The following is a 13173-nucleotide window of genomic DNA, read 5'->3' on the forward strand; positions in this document are numbered from 1 at the left end:
AGATGTTTTTTGGATAATAGTACTTCCCCAAAATGCTCATATTTGGAACAGAGCGGGGGAGATGGCAGTGGAGTAGGAAGACCCGTGTGGAAGGGCCGAATCATATAGTGTCCACCTGAAACTAATACAACACTGCAGGTTAACTAACTGGAATTAAAGTAAAAATGTAAAAAATGCTCATATTTGTAAAATATGAATGTCTGAGGTGAGCTACTGTAAAACTCAGGGAATATTAACATTGTCGAATGTCTTAATATTGGTCAGAAAGTCCCTGTCTGCTTTAGATGATTTCAGGAGTAAAGCTCAGTTTGTTTACAGCAGTGTTACTCAACCTTGACTGCACTTTAGAATTACTTGGACAGCTTGTAAATATCCCAATACCCAGGTCATACCCCAGACCAGTTACATCACAGTCTCCGAGGGACTTTTTTTTTTTTTTTTTTTTTTTTTAACCTCTCAAAAGTACAGCCACGGGTGAGAAGTAGGGGCTTCAAATTAGCTTTCATGGGCAGCAGTTCTAAATGTCCAGCTCCCTTAGTGTTAAATATCGCTAGTATATAAATGCACAGTTTTGTGATGGTAAAGGGGAACAATTTTGTGTGTGTTGAGATTTAATATTAACCAGATTTTTCTGGGTTCTGTAATAATTGGGAGTTATTTCCTGGTAGAAGACCAGCCTGCTTCAGATGTGGAACCCCTCTCCGTTCTGTATCACATACACTTGACGTAGATGTGTACTGTGTAATGAGGGCACAGTACTGGGTTTTAAGAAGTCATTCAGAGGACATTGAAAGAAGAAACGGGTTTATTATTGTATTTTACGCTGTATAATAATTTCCCAAAAGGCTATTACTTTAGATATTTAGATACTGATTTTTTTTCTTTTACTGATTTTCACTTAAGGTAGTTGTGCTTGCAAATATTTAGAATTAGAAAATGTGAAAGGGTAGATTATTAAGCCTTATTTTGATGAGAAACATGAAATTAGCAAGTATTTCTTTCCCAATGCAATATGTTTTTTTTTCCCCCCTCAACAATGCCTTAGTGGACTCCTCTGAAAGTCCCATGACTTTGACAGTTTTATTTTCTTAGAATATGGAAAAAATAATTCCTAAAATGGAAATGGGTGGTCTGTTATATGACACCAGAAGAAGGAGGCTGCGCTTGTCATCAGAGTGCCGAAATCTCAGAGTGTATAAAACCCATTTTACGGCACAGCTGTTTAATTATGTTTCCTCTCGTCAGCAAGTGTTGGCTTCCGGCGCATAAATGATACGGTCAAGGGCTGCATAACCATTATGCGAAGTTAGCTGACTAAAATTGTCGTCATTGGGTTTGATGGTTCCTAGGCCGGTCCCGTGACGTGTCGGGAATGCTCCCAGCAGCGCCCGCTGCTTAGGAAGCCTTCCGGGGCGGGGTCGCCCAGATGGAGCCGAGAGGTGCTTGCAGCCCCGAGGATATCGCGATATCGCGGTACTTCCGGGCAGTTCCGCCCAGGCCCTGACCTTCCTCCCTGGGCAGGGGAGCTGCAGGGCATTCAGAGCCCCAGACTTGAAGCTCAGAACATCTGGACAAAAGCATTGCCACTGCTACAGGAAATCCTTATAACCATATATGCCCCGCCATCATTCCAAAAGCTAGCCAATTACGATACGTTTGCCCTAGAATATGAATTTTACAATTCTCTGAGACTCCCCCTATTTGAAGCTTTTTGCACAGGGGAAGGAGAAGGTTTGAAATGAATAACTCGTGCTCTGACGTGGGTGCTGGATAATGGGGGGCAAAGTGCTTGCAGTGCTTATGGAAATAAATGGCTATCTTTAAAAGCTATATTCATCTTCTCTTTTTCTTTTCAGGATATGGTAACTCAGAAAAACACAGTAAGTATGATGTTTTCAGATTTTTAACCTGTAAATGCGTAAGAGCTTGCCTGAAAATCCCACAGATAGCAAACTGATTTCTGATTGTGCCTGTTGGTGTGTTTTTCAGGGGGATGGCTAGAACCCCTGTCCTTCAGGCTGCCCGGTAGCTTAGGCCCCACTCCCAGCCAGGGTGCAGGGTGGAAGGTAAGATCAGGCAGATGGACTTGTTCCTCATTGTGCACTGGGACTTTGAGCCTGGAACCATCTGGCTGTCTCCTCCTGATCTGGGTTGTTCCCACCAACCACCCAGATCCTTTTTGCTGGAGCCATTACCTCCCACATTTGCCACCAAAGCTTCCCTAACAACAGAGAGACAAGAACCTATACCCCAGGTAATATGGGAGCCTAGCCAAGAGTTGCCTGCCACAAGCTGTAAAGAACTAGCACAGAATTCGTCCTGCTCTCTCATATACGTGCTGAAGTCTCCCAGTTTGGCTTCTAAGTGCCTGCAATGATGTAGTGATAACGCCATGTTGGTTGGAATCATGTAATGAAATCCCCACTTTCTTCAAATAAGTTGATGTCCTTGGAAATTGTGCCAGGGTTACCCTGTACCTTTGAATGCCCCTTAAAGCGCCCATCTTCCTAGACCTGCAGCACTGTGGTTTGACCAGTCATGACCTAGACGACAAAGGACATTTCCTTCACCCCTTTCCTTTGGCCCTCAGCCTGCTTCCACTGGCCCTTCTAAAAAGGAAGGGCCTCCTGCCTCTTTTTCTCTAGCGGTTGGAATTCTCAAAGGGAGGATAAAAAGGCCCAGGAGGTAGAGCTTTCCCAGGGGTTCCCTCTCCAGGGAGACGGGAGCTTTGCATGACTTCACCCCCTCCACAGAAGGTCCCACCGCGCAGCTGTGGGGCCCAGTCTTTTTTTTTTTTTTTTAAGATTTTATTTATTTACTTGACAGAGATAACAGCAAGAGAGGGAACACAAGCAGGGGGGAGCGCAAGAGAGAGAAGTAGGCTTCCTGCTGAGCAGGGAGCCCAACGTGGGGCTCGACCCCAGGACCCCGGGATGATGACCCGGGCCGAAGACAGATGCTTAACTGAGCCACCCAGGCGCCCAGTGGGGCCCAGTCTTATCTGGAACCCAGGCAAAGCTTCTTTCCTGAGCTGGAAGCCTTGCCTCTCCTCCTCCAAGCCAGAGGATGAAGTTCTAGAAACGAAACAAGTGATGTCGTTTATGTAATTAGCTCTGGAGCTTGGATTTAACAGGCTGACCTGTAAAATTAAGGCATCAGGATGGGTTTGAGTCCTTTTTAGGAAAAGAACTAGGAAGACCTGTGGCTTCATTTTGTCCCATTTATGTCCTCATACTGTCCACTTATGGGGGTCTGTCTTGTTCTTTCTAGATCTTGATTTCTTAAATTACCTCCTTGATGGAGATAGTGGGGATCCAGTAAAAGGAGCCTGGGCCTGAGGCCGGCAGGCACAGGTTGTAGTCCTGACCTTGTCTCTAAGTAACATTGGCAGTCATCCTCTGTGTCCTCATCAGTAAAATGAGAAGGTTGAACTCTGTCACTTCGTAACTTCCAGCTCTCAGAGTCTGTGGTTCCGTATTTTGCATAAGTGAAAAGGTGTAACTTGGATTTAATGCAAGGAATGTCTCAGCAATGGTTATTCCTCCAAACAGGAATTATATTAAGGTGAGGTGCAAAGAAGAAAACTCTTTCTCCATCCTGACTATTGGGTGTTTTGGAGCCTAGAAATACTCTTGTTCTCCAAGAGCCTTAGTGCCCTCTGTTACCATTCCACTAAATACCTTCCCTTCTGGTACATTCTCCCTCCTCTAAACACCCAGAATTCCTTCACATTCCTGGTAATTGTAATTATATCATGGCACCATTTTCCCTAGGGGTGTGTGTGTGTGTGTGTGTGTGTGTGTGTGTGTGTGTGTGTGTGTGTGTAGTGAACTTATTCTAGAGGATTTGGCAAATAATCTTACTGTCATATTTGCCATTACTTTAGAATTCTGTGCTCAGTGCTAGTTGTCACACTTGATGGGGTGTGAAAATTTAGAGCATTTAAGAGAACAAAATAAAGGACCAGAGGTGGCTGGAAGGGTGGGGGAAAAAGCACCTAAGAGGAAAGGGTGAAGGGAGACAAACCTTGAGAGGTATTGTTCATGGTCATTTTCAAATGATTTCTGTTTCTGGAAAGTAGGGAGACACTACTACTCTGGGTGGCAGGGCAGCAGGGCAAACTCAGAAAAGGCTGGGATCAGCAGAATGGTCATCTCACAGATAATGGTGATAAAACATTGAAAGAGAATGTCACAGTAAATCAGGTGACTTTTACTGAGAATTTACTCGCTTGTCCCCTGACTATGGATTGGGCTAATGCTGCTTGGAAGCAGCGGTCTGGACTAACTCCAGAGGTTTTGGGGAAGAATCTGATGAAACTGTGGGTATGTAATAATTGGACAGCTTAAAAAAAAAAAAAAGGTACAGCGTAGTCCTAGGTGGTGAATTACCAAGTCCTGGGAATCAGGTGTATGGATGAAATTCCCCACACTGAACATGTCGCTGAATGCTTGAAGTGATTTATGAAGAGGTGGAAACCAAGGTGCTTTGAGATCTCTGCCTTCAGGGAATCCTTTTATATTTCTAGAATTGTCCCTATTGGTGTGTTGAACTTGGCTTCATTTGGTAAATGGCTGGTGCTTTAGGGCTCTCCAGTCAAACAGAACCAGTAGGAGATAATGGAGAGGGAAAAGGAGATACTTACTATGGGGAATCGCCTCTGGTGATTATGGGGGCTGAGAAGTCCCACTATTTGCCATCTGCAAGTTGGAGACCCAGGAAAGCTGGTGGTGTAATTAAGACCTAAGTCTCGAGGCCTGAGAATTAAGGGAGCCAAGGGGGTAAATCCCAGTCCCCAAATCAGAGCAGATGACTGTCCCAGCTCAAGCAGCAAGGGGGCAAAAAGGGTAAATTCCTCTTTTTTCTGCCTTTTGTTCTGTTCAGGCCTCAGTGGGTTGGGTGATGCCCACCCACAGTGGGAAGGGCAATCTACTTGACTGAGTCCACTGACTCAAATTCAGATCTCACCCAGAAACACCCTTAAAGCACACCCAGAACTAATGTTTAATCTGGATACCCCATGGCCAGTCAAAGTGACACATAGAATCAACCATCACAGATAAGCATGCTTGCTTCTATTTCTAGAAGCATTTGTTTTGCAGTGATGTGAAGGATGGGAAACCAGTTTCTAGGCTTCAGGCCATTCTGGTCTCTTCTGCTCTTTGGAAACATAGTATCATTTTTTGTACCCAGTTCTTTTTCAGAAGATGCTCTTGTTCTCATGTTCCAAGATTGTTTTTTTTTTTTTTTAACGCTTTATTTCGGCCTACTTTACATACCATGAAGTTCACCTGTGTGCACAGGATTCAGTGATTTTTAATAAGAGTTGTGCTGCCCTTGCCACAGGCCAGTGTGAGAGCGTTTTCATCACAAAAACACCTATTTGCAGATAGTCCCTGTTGCCACCCTCAGCCCCAAGCAACCACCAGTCTGCTTCGTCTTATAGATGTATCTCTCCACAATTTTTCATATAATGTGGTCTTTTGTGTGTAATTTCTTTCACTTAGTCTGATGTTTTTGAGGTTCATCCATGATGTAGCATGTATCGGTAGTTCTTTTGTATTGCCGAGTAGTTATCATATCGAATGGGTATTCCACATTCTGTTTCTCTGAATAACTACACAACACGTTTACCAGATGGAATGTGGAATACCCGGATGATAGAATACTAGTGAGCCATAAAAAATTTGATGGGCACTTGGATTGTTTCCACTTTTTGGTTATTATGAATAATGTTATAAACATTCAGGTACAGATCTTTGTGTGGAAATATGGCTTCATTCCTCTTGGGTAAAATACCTAGGAGTAGACTTGCTGGATCATCAGGTAAATAAATGTTTAACTTTCAAAGAAACTACCAAGATGATACCAAAAGTGGCTATGGCATTTTTACATTTCCACCAGCAACAAAGGTCTAGTTTCTTCACATCCTCACCAGTACTTGGTATTGTCCTTTTCACCTCCACTCAAGTGAGCATGAGGTGCAGTCTCATTGTAGTTTTGTGTTTCCCTGGTGACGAATGATGTTGAGCATCTTCCCTTGTGCTTATTAGCCACTCATAGTCTTCTTCGATGAACTGTTTATTAGAATCTTTGGCTCATTCTTAATTGTTTTTGTTTTGTCTTATTATGGAGTTGTAAGAGTTCCTTGTATATTCTGGAAGCAAAGCCCTTGTCAGAGACTTTATCAATTACTTCTTTTATAGATCGTGCTTTTGATGTTGTATCTAGGAACTCTTAGCCTAACCCAGGGCCACAAAGAATTACACCTGTGTTTTCTTTTGGAAAGTTCACTATATTGGACACTTGAAACTAATATAGCATTGTATGTTAATCATACTGGAATTTAAAAAAATAAAAATTTATAGAAAATTAATTAAAACAAAGTTTTAGAGTTTTGGCTCTTACGGTTCTCTCTCTGATGAATTTTGAGTTAGTTTTTGTGTCTGGTGTGAGCTAGAGGTCCAGCCTCTTTCTTTTGCATGTGGACATCCAGTCGTCCCAGCACCATTTCGTAAAAAGACTTTTCATTCCCTGGTGAATTGCCTTGGCACCCTTGTCAAAATCACCTGATCGTAAATGTAAGGGCTTGCTTCCGGGCTTTAAATTCCCTTCCATTGATCTGTATGTTTACTCTTACTCCAGGGTCATGCTGTTTTGATTACTGTAGTTTTATAATAAGTTTTGAAATTAGGAAATCTGGTTCCCCCAACTTCGTTCTTTTTCAACACCGTTTTGGCCATCTGGGGCCACTTGGAACTCTATGTGAATTTGAGAATTGGCTTTTGCATTGCTACAAAACAGGCCATTGGAATTTTGATAGAGATTGCATTGTATCTGTATATCCCTTAAGTGGTATTGACATTGTGCCAAGATTGTCTTCCAACCCAAGAACACAGCATGTCTTTCTGTTTCTTTAGGTCTTCTTTAATTTATTTCAGCATTGTTTTATAGTTTTCAGTGTACAAGGTTTTCACCTTCTCGGTTAAATTTATTCCTGGATACTTTATTCATTTGGATGCTCTTGTAAATAAATCATTTTCTTAATTTCCTTTTCAGGATAGATTTTTCTAAGTTTATTTATTTAAAGTAAGCTCTACACCCAACATGGGGCTTGAACTCACGACCCTAAGGTCACAAGTCGTCTGCTCTACTGACTGAGCCAGCCAGGCACCCCAGGATAGATTTTTTTAAAAAAAATACCTTTCATAAAAATGTTTTATACCTAACACACTGTACTTCATAATTGAGTTTTTTTATTAAGTTTTAAATTTTAATTCCAGTGTAGTTAACATAGGGTTGTTTTAGCTCCAGGTGTAGAGTACAGTGATTCCGCAGTTCTAGGCGTTACTCAGTGCTCATCACCGTATTCATCCCTGGCCCCTATTTCCCCCATCCCCTCCCCCATGTGATGCAGCTTTTGATCCAAGTTCCGTAACAATTACTACTTTTCTGTCTTCTTTTCATCTATTTTCATCCTTATGCTATTTCCTTCTGCTTTACAAATATCAAAGATAGCCATTTTCTGCATTTTATCACTTCAGAAAACCTGTTTATATGATGAAAGATCAAGGTTGAGCCTTTATGGGAACAGGAGAGATGACTTTACCTATTAAACCTTGGAACTTCCTGGTAGTTTCTTCTTAGTGTACATAGTCCATAGGTATTCTTTAATTGTTTTAATTTTCCTTTACAAAAAATAACCATACTTTCAAAGTTACGGTATATTTGGCAGGTTGGTTCCCCCCTGGAAGTGGGCTCTGAGACTGAGTTCAGTGTGCAGGAGAGGTATTCAGGCCTGCCCTTGGCATCAAGGTTGAGGAATAGGAGGGAAGGAAGCAGGACCAGGCAAAGAGAAATGAAGCTGGGATGCAGGTTCAGTGATGGACTTGGCTGACCCCGTTGGGGGGGGGGGCGGCCTCTGGCACTCAGACGGGCTTTCTGGGTTGTTCTGAGTTGGGATGAGGTGTCCAGGCCTTTACACTCCTACATCCAGCCCTCACTGGGAGCTGTGTGACTTTGGGTGAGGCACTGTGCACCACTGAGGCCGTTCTGGATGGCACGGGCTGGCAGCAGGGGCAGCACCTCCTACCTTGAGGTGGGGGTGGTGTGTGTGTGTGTGTGCCTGAGTGTCCACCACATTATAATCATTTTATTTGAGAAGTTTATAAATCCTGTATACCCCAAGATTGAGGACTGTATCTCTAAGGCTGAGAGGCACCGAAATCATTTTTTCCCTTGAATTGGTGGGTAAATACCTGGAAGCTGTACATAGCCTCCCCAGAAAGGAAACACGGGTTCATACACCTCCCCTGTCCCCCAGGAATATTACTAGGAGAAGATGAGCCATTCCACCTGGTACTTCTAGAAGGAATTGTTAAAAGTACACAAGACCTTATTTTTCACTTGTCATGTCCTAAAGCCGGAGTTCACAGTTGGTTTTTAAAAAGCAAAGGTAAATTTCCAGGCTAGGATCATGTTATCAAAAAACACCTTATTAAAAAAACTAATCTGGTTCTTGACCTCTGGACTAGGTGGTTATTTTTTTTTTCCCCTGGAAAACCAATGAGATTTAAGAGAAACTCATTGTTCCCATTGAAATAGTTATCTCTGTAATCCCAGTAAACTGGAACTTCTTTGAGAAACAGACATGGGCAATATTGGGTGCATTTTGTACAATATTGGAAGGCTTTTTACCTGGCTCACGAGCACATTGAGGATTCAAGTTTTAGGGTAACAGAATTTCTCTGGATCTTTCCCCGCTTGCCTCCCATCTTCAGTTAGCTATGGCCTGGAATCCACAACTGTCAAAGAAGATGTAGATTGCTTAGGGACACTTTGGTAAAAAGACAATTAAATTTCTTTTCCTCTTTAGATATCCTTTGGGTTTTTGGAGTTCAGATCAGAATTCCTACCACTTTTATTAGTGAAGAACGAATTTCAAACAAGAAGGCTACATCTCCTAGCAGACGGAGAGGCAGAATTTTAATTTACACATAGAATGTGACTTTTGCAAAAATCTCTGTCCTTTGAATATTTATTTCATCTGTGTAGCTTTTTTTTTTTTTTTTTTTTTTTTTAGTATTTCTACCTCATCTTAGATTCTCTTTTCTCTAGTCTTGATTGATTCTTTTTTTTTCCCCTCCCTACATGCTTGTGGTCTTGTGTTCTCTCTCTAACTGGAGTGTTCTGGAGGTGCAAACCACAAAACTTGGGCCTGTTCCTCTTGAATATCGCAGGAGCGACGTCACATTTCACAGGGCCAGTGTCAGAACCAAAACAGAAATATCTAATTCTGCCTACCAACTGCGTCTTTGGTGTCTGATGATCTCCATTTGTTTTCTTTAAACTGAGAGACAATGCACATAGCATAAAATTCACCATTCACCCGTCTGTTTGTGTTGAGTGTTTTGTGTATCACAGAAATATTTTGCTTTATTGAAGGATCTTTGAGAATTAAGATGGAATGGCAGTTATTGACCAGAATCCTGCGGAGGAAGGGAAAGGACCTGAGGTTTTTCTGGCTCTGTGGTCCTCTGTGGGCCATTTGGTTAAGCTTTCTGGGTCTCGGTTTCCTCCTGTATAAAATGAGATGATGAATCAGGTGATTACTGAGATTCATGCCAGATCTGAAATAATTCTAGGACTTTATGATAGCCGTTCAGTTGTTCAAACAAAGCAGAGGAGCTATTGCAATAGCTGAGTTGGTGCTGCTTGGCATGTTTCCAGCAGGGATATCTTCAATTACCTTTTAAGTGGCACAAGAGCCTGACAATCTGGTTGAAATAGTTATTCAGCTTCTGTATGTTTGTTCCTTTCCTGCCCAAATAAACAGAGAAGCAGCAATATAGAATGCTATTTTCGATGATCTTAAAACCCTGCATTTCCCTGATGTGCATTGTGTGGTGATTTAAAAAATTCTGTAATTGACTAGACAAAGAATTGTATCTATTAGGGCTTAAAACCTTGTAATCCTTTTTTTTGGAGCAGCACCTGACTTGGATTTTCTTAATGAATTGACTTTTTCATGCGTGGTCACGTTAAATAATTTTTTAAATATTGTCCCATGTTCATTTGCTCTGTAAATTTTCTTGGGAATGCTTTTCTGGTTTCCATTTTCACTAAGGACTCGCAGGCTTTTACATTACAAGATAACAAGCTCTAAAGTATGACGTTCTGTCAGCATTCAAGATACGCCTTCTTCTGTAAGTGTTCAGAAATCATTTTATCTTGGGTAGTATTTAACCACTTTCCATCTGCCTTAGATCGCCGCCCCCACTTCTGATTAGGTCATTTTGTTGACTGATTAAATATTTGTATCATGATGTAAAAAAAAAGTTCTCTAGGAGGTCGAGCTGAAAGTCTCATTATGAAGTCTGTTGGGATAAGTTTTTACACATTGTATTTGCGCCAAAGAATTAATTTATAAGAACCGTGCTGTTATTGACCACCTTGGCCACCCGCTGCTAGCCATAAATAAGAATAAGAGCAGGCTAATGAGACCCCTTCACGTGGTTCTGTCCTGGCCTTCTTGTATAGAGTACCTGCAGAGGAGCCAGCTGAGGGGAAAGTCCTGGGTGTCCTTGGTTATTGAAACCTGTGGACAGTAAGGTTAAGAACCCCACATGCTCTGCTCACCTGGGCTGTTCTGGAGAATCCAGGCTGCTGTTTGTGGATGGGAATCTGGCTGTTATTCATGGAAGTCTTCATATGTGAAGCCCACTGGAGAAACTCCTGTTGTAGGGCCGCGGGTCGGGTGTTCTAAGTGAAACATCTGCTGGGAGTCCAGTGCAGGGGCTCTTAGATTTTGGAGGGCTTTGGGACCCCTTTGTCAATCTGGACGAGCCTATGGATCCCTTCTCAGAATGTATCTTAAAGTGCTTAAATATACAAAGGATTACAAAGGAGACCAATTTTACTGAAACATAGTTATTAAAATATTTTTTTAAAGTTGTAATCTATGGGGATGCCTGGGTGGCTCAGTTCAGCTCAGGTCATGATCCCAGGGTCCTAGGATCGAGCCCCACATAGGGCTCCAGCCCCACATCAGGCTCCCTGCTTGACAGGGAGTCTGCTTCTCCTTCTGCCTCTGCCCCCCACTTGTTCTCTCTCTCTCTCTCTCTCTCTCTCTCTCCCTCTCTCAAATAAATTCTTTAAAAAAATAAAGTTGTAATCTATGTGCTGCTTTATTAATGTCTCAAATAATTAGATCAAACAGCAGGTCTGAAAACTGTCATAATTTTGGAGTAATAATGGGTATAAAAGTTATTTTGAGATCTCTCTGCTGGAAGTATAATGTGATGTGAAAAATTCTATGATTTCTATTAGTGACAAAGTCCCAGGTCCTGCTAAAACTAAGATGTGTTATTACCTACAGTCCTAACGGAAGGCAACATTACATTTCAGTTAAAGGTAAATGGTGACAAAGATGTGATTTTTTTTTTTTTTCTCATTCAAGTTCACAGGCTCCCGAGGATTACTAGACTCCAGGTTCAGAACTCCTGGTCCAGTCTAGAACTACTGAACACAGCTAATACTTATTGCATGCCCACTATGCACCATGGCCATAGTTAGGCCTCTGTCACCTAAGGAAGTTGACCGTATTATTGTCCCCATTTTAAAGATGAGACCGCTGAGATTTGGGTAGATAAGTACGTGGTCCAGGGTCATTCATCTGGTGTGGAGTGGAGCTGGGATTCAGTCCTTGGCTGTCCCAGTCCTCCACCGTCTTGCTATGCTTGAACAGACGTGATACTTCCTCTTTCAATGTTAGTATGGTATTTCGTCTTCCCCTAACTTAGCAAATGTGGGGAAAAAAAACCCTCTGCTGAGATGATGATGAAATGGGGATGCCTCCATGCCCTGTGGGTGGGAGCATAAATTGCTTCATCTTTTGTGACAGCAGCACAGACCAAGAACCTTAACCTGACTCTAGTCATTTCATTCTTGGGAAGCTCCTCTTGGGAAAAGACCACAGTGTAAAGACGCAAAGGTGTTCGTCTCCGTGTACAGTAAGAAACTTCCCGGAACGAGGTTAAATAACAGGAGAATGGTTAAGTACACGATCAACGTTCACCGTGTGGTGTATTAGGCAAGCATTAAAAGTTACGGCATTTGACTGTGGAAGTGTTGAATCTCACTAGATCATACACCTGAAACTAACACTGTATGTTAACAACCTGGAATTGAAATAAAAACTTGAAAAATAAAATCAGTGACTGGCAGAGGGGGAAAATTATGGCATTCGAGGCTGTATAATCAAACTTTTATGATGAGAGCTTTTTAAAAAGCACTTATTCTTTAACTTAGTGGTGCTATAAGACAATCTGTTCATGGTGGTGAATCTGTACATGGCAGTAGTTCTGGAAATCTCCATCGCTAAGTTAGCAACTAGATTCCTCCACTCCCTAACCTCACAGAGTCGGAGACCAGTGGCTTTTACTCTGCTCTCTGACCTCACTTTACTGTATCAGAATCTTCCTTTTGGAGATACTTGAAGAGTGTTTGGAATAAGGGTTTACATATTAATGGGCCTAGCGTACTGGTTCTAATGCCCCTTTATGTAGGAAACTAAGCTGCCTTTGTTGAATGTGTTTTAATAAGCTGGATTCTTGAGATGTTTCCATTTATAAATGTAACAATTACAAATATACAAGCTTGGTTTGCTATTGGACATGTGTTATGCTAATCAATGTTTTTCTTTTTAATTTCTGGTCTCCCCACCAACAAAAGTCTGAATGTGCCCCATCATTTGAAGATGTTTGGGCCTATTCTTCTTCTTTGTAAGAACAAAAGAAGTGCACTCAAAAGCCTGTGCTTTCATTTGGAAGTTTATGAATTGCTTTTGTAAATGTAGCCATTAGTCCCAATTGCTTTCTGTAAAATTTCTTAAACTTTTATACACTTCATGAGAGATTTTCTCAAAGGGAGTATTTTTACTTTGCCAAGGCTCCAGATGCCTGCTGTCTCCTCAGTCCTGGTCATTCAGCTCACTCAGTTGTTTGCAGAGGTCACGTATTCCCTCTCTTTCTCCTCATTTTTCTCTAACTGGGGCTGAACGTTGGCCCAAAGGATCAGGTCCCGTCCTGGCTGCAGGCAGGTCTGCACGAGCCTCTGCCGCTCTCGCTCTGCCCACTGGAGCCCTAAGCTGGAACGGCGCACGAAGCCTACATT

At 42.1% G+C, this 13173-nt stretch overlaps 1 protein-coding gene across 3 annotated transcripts in view; it reads left to right on the forward strand.

The window, feature by feature from the left end:
* Window positions 1-13173, forward strand: part of MAP3K15 (mitogen-activated protein kinase kinase kinase 15) — a 117642-nt gene that overhangs the window by 21045 nt on the left and 83424 nt on the right. For all 3 annotated transcript variants that reach the window (XM_035725496.1, XM_035725498.1, XM_035725497.1), the window contains exon 3: window positions 1857-1880. In XM_035725496.1, the coding sequence (XP_035581389.1) occupies window positions 1857-1880 (24 nt within the window). The remainder of the gene's footprint in view (window positions 1-1856; window positions 1881-13173) is intronic.

This window comes from Zalophus californianus, chromosome X (genome assembly GCF_009762305.2).
Source record: "Zalophus californianus isolate mZalCal1 chromosome X, mZalCal1.pri.v2, whole genome shotgun sequence".
Lineage (NCBI taxonomy): Eukaryota > Metazoa > Chordata > Mammalia > Carnivora > Otariidae > Zalophus > Zalophus californianus.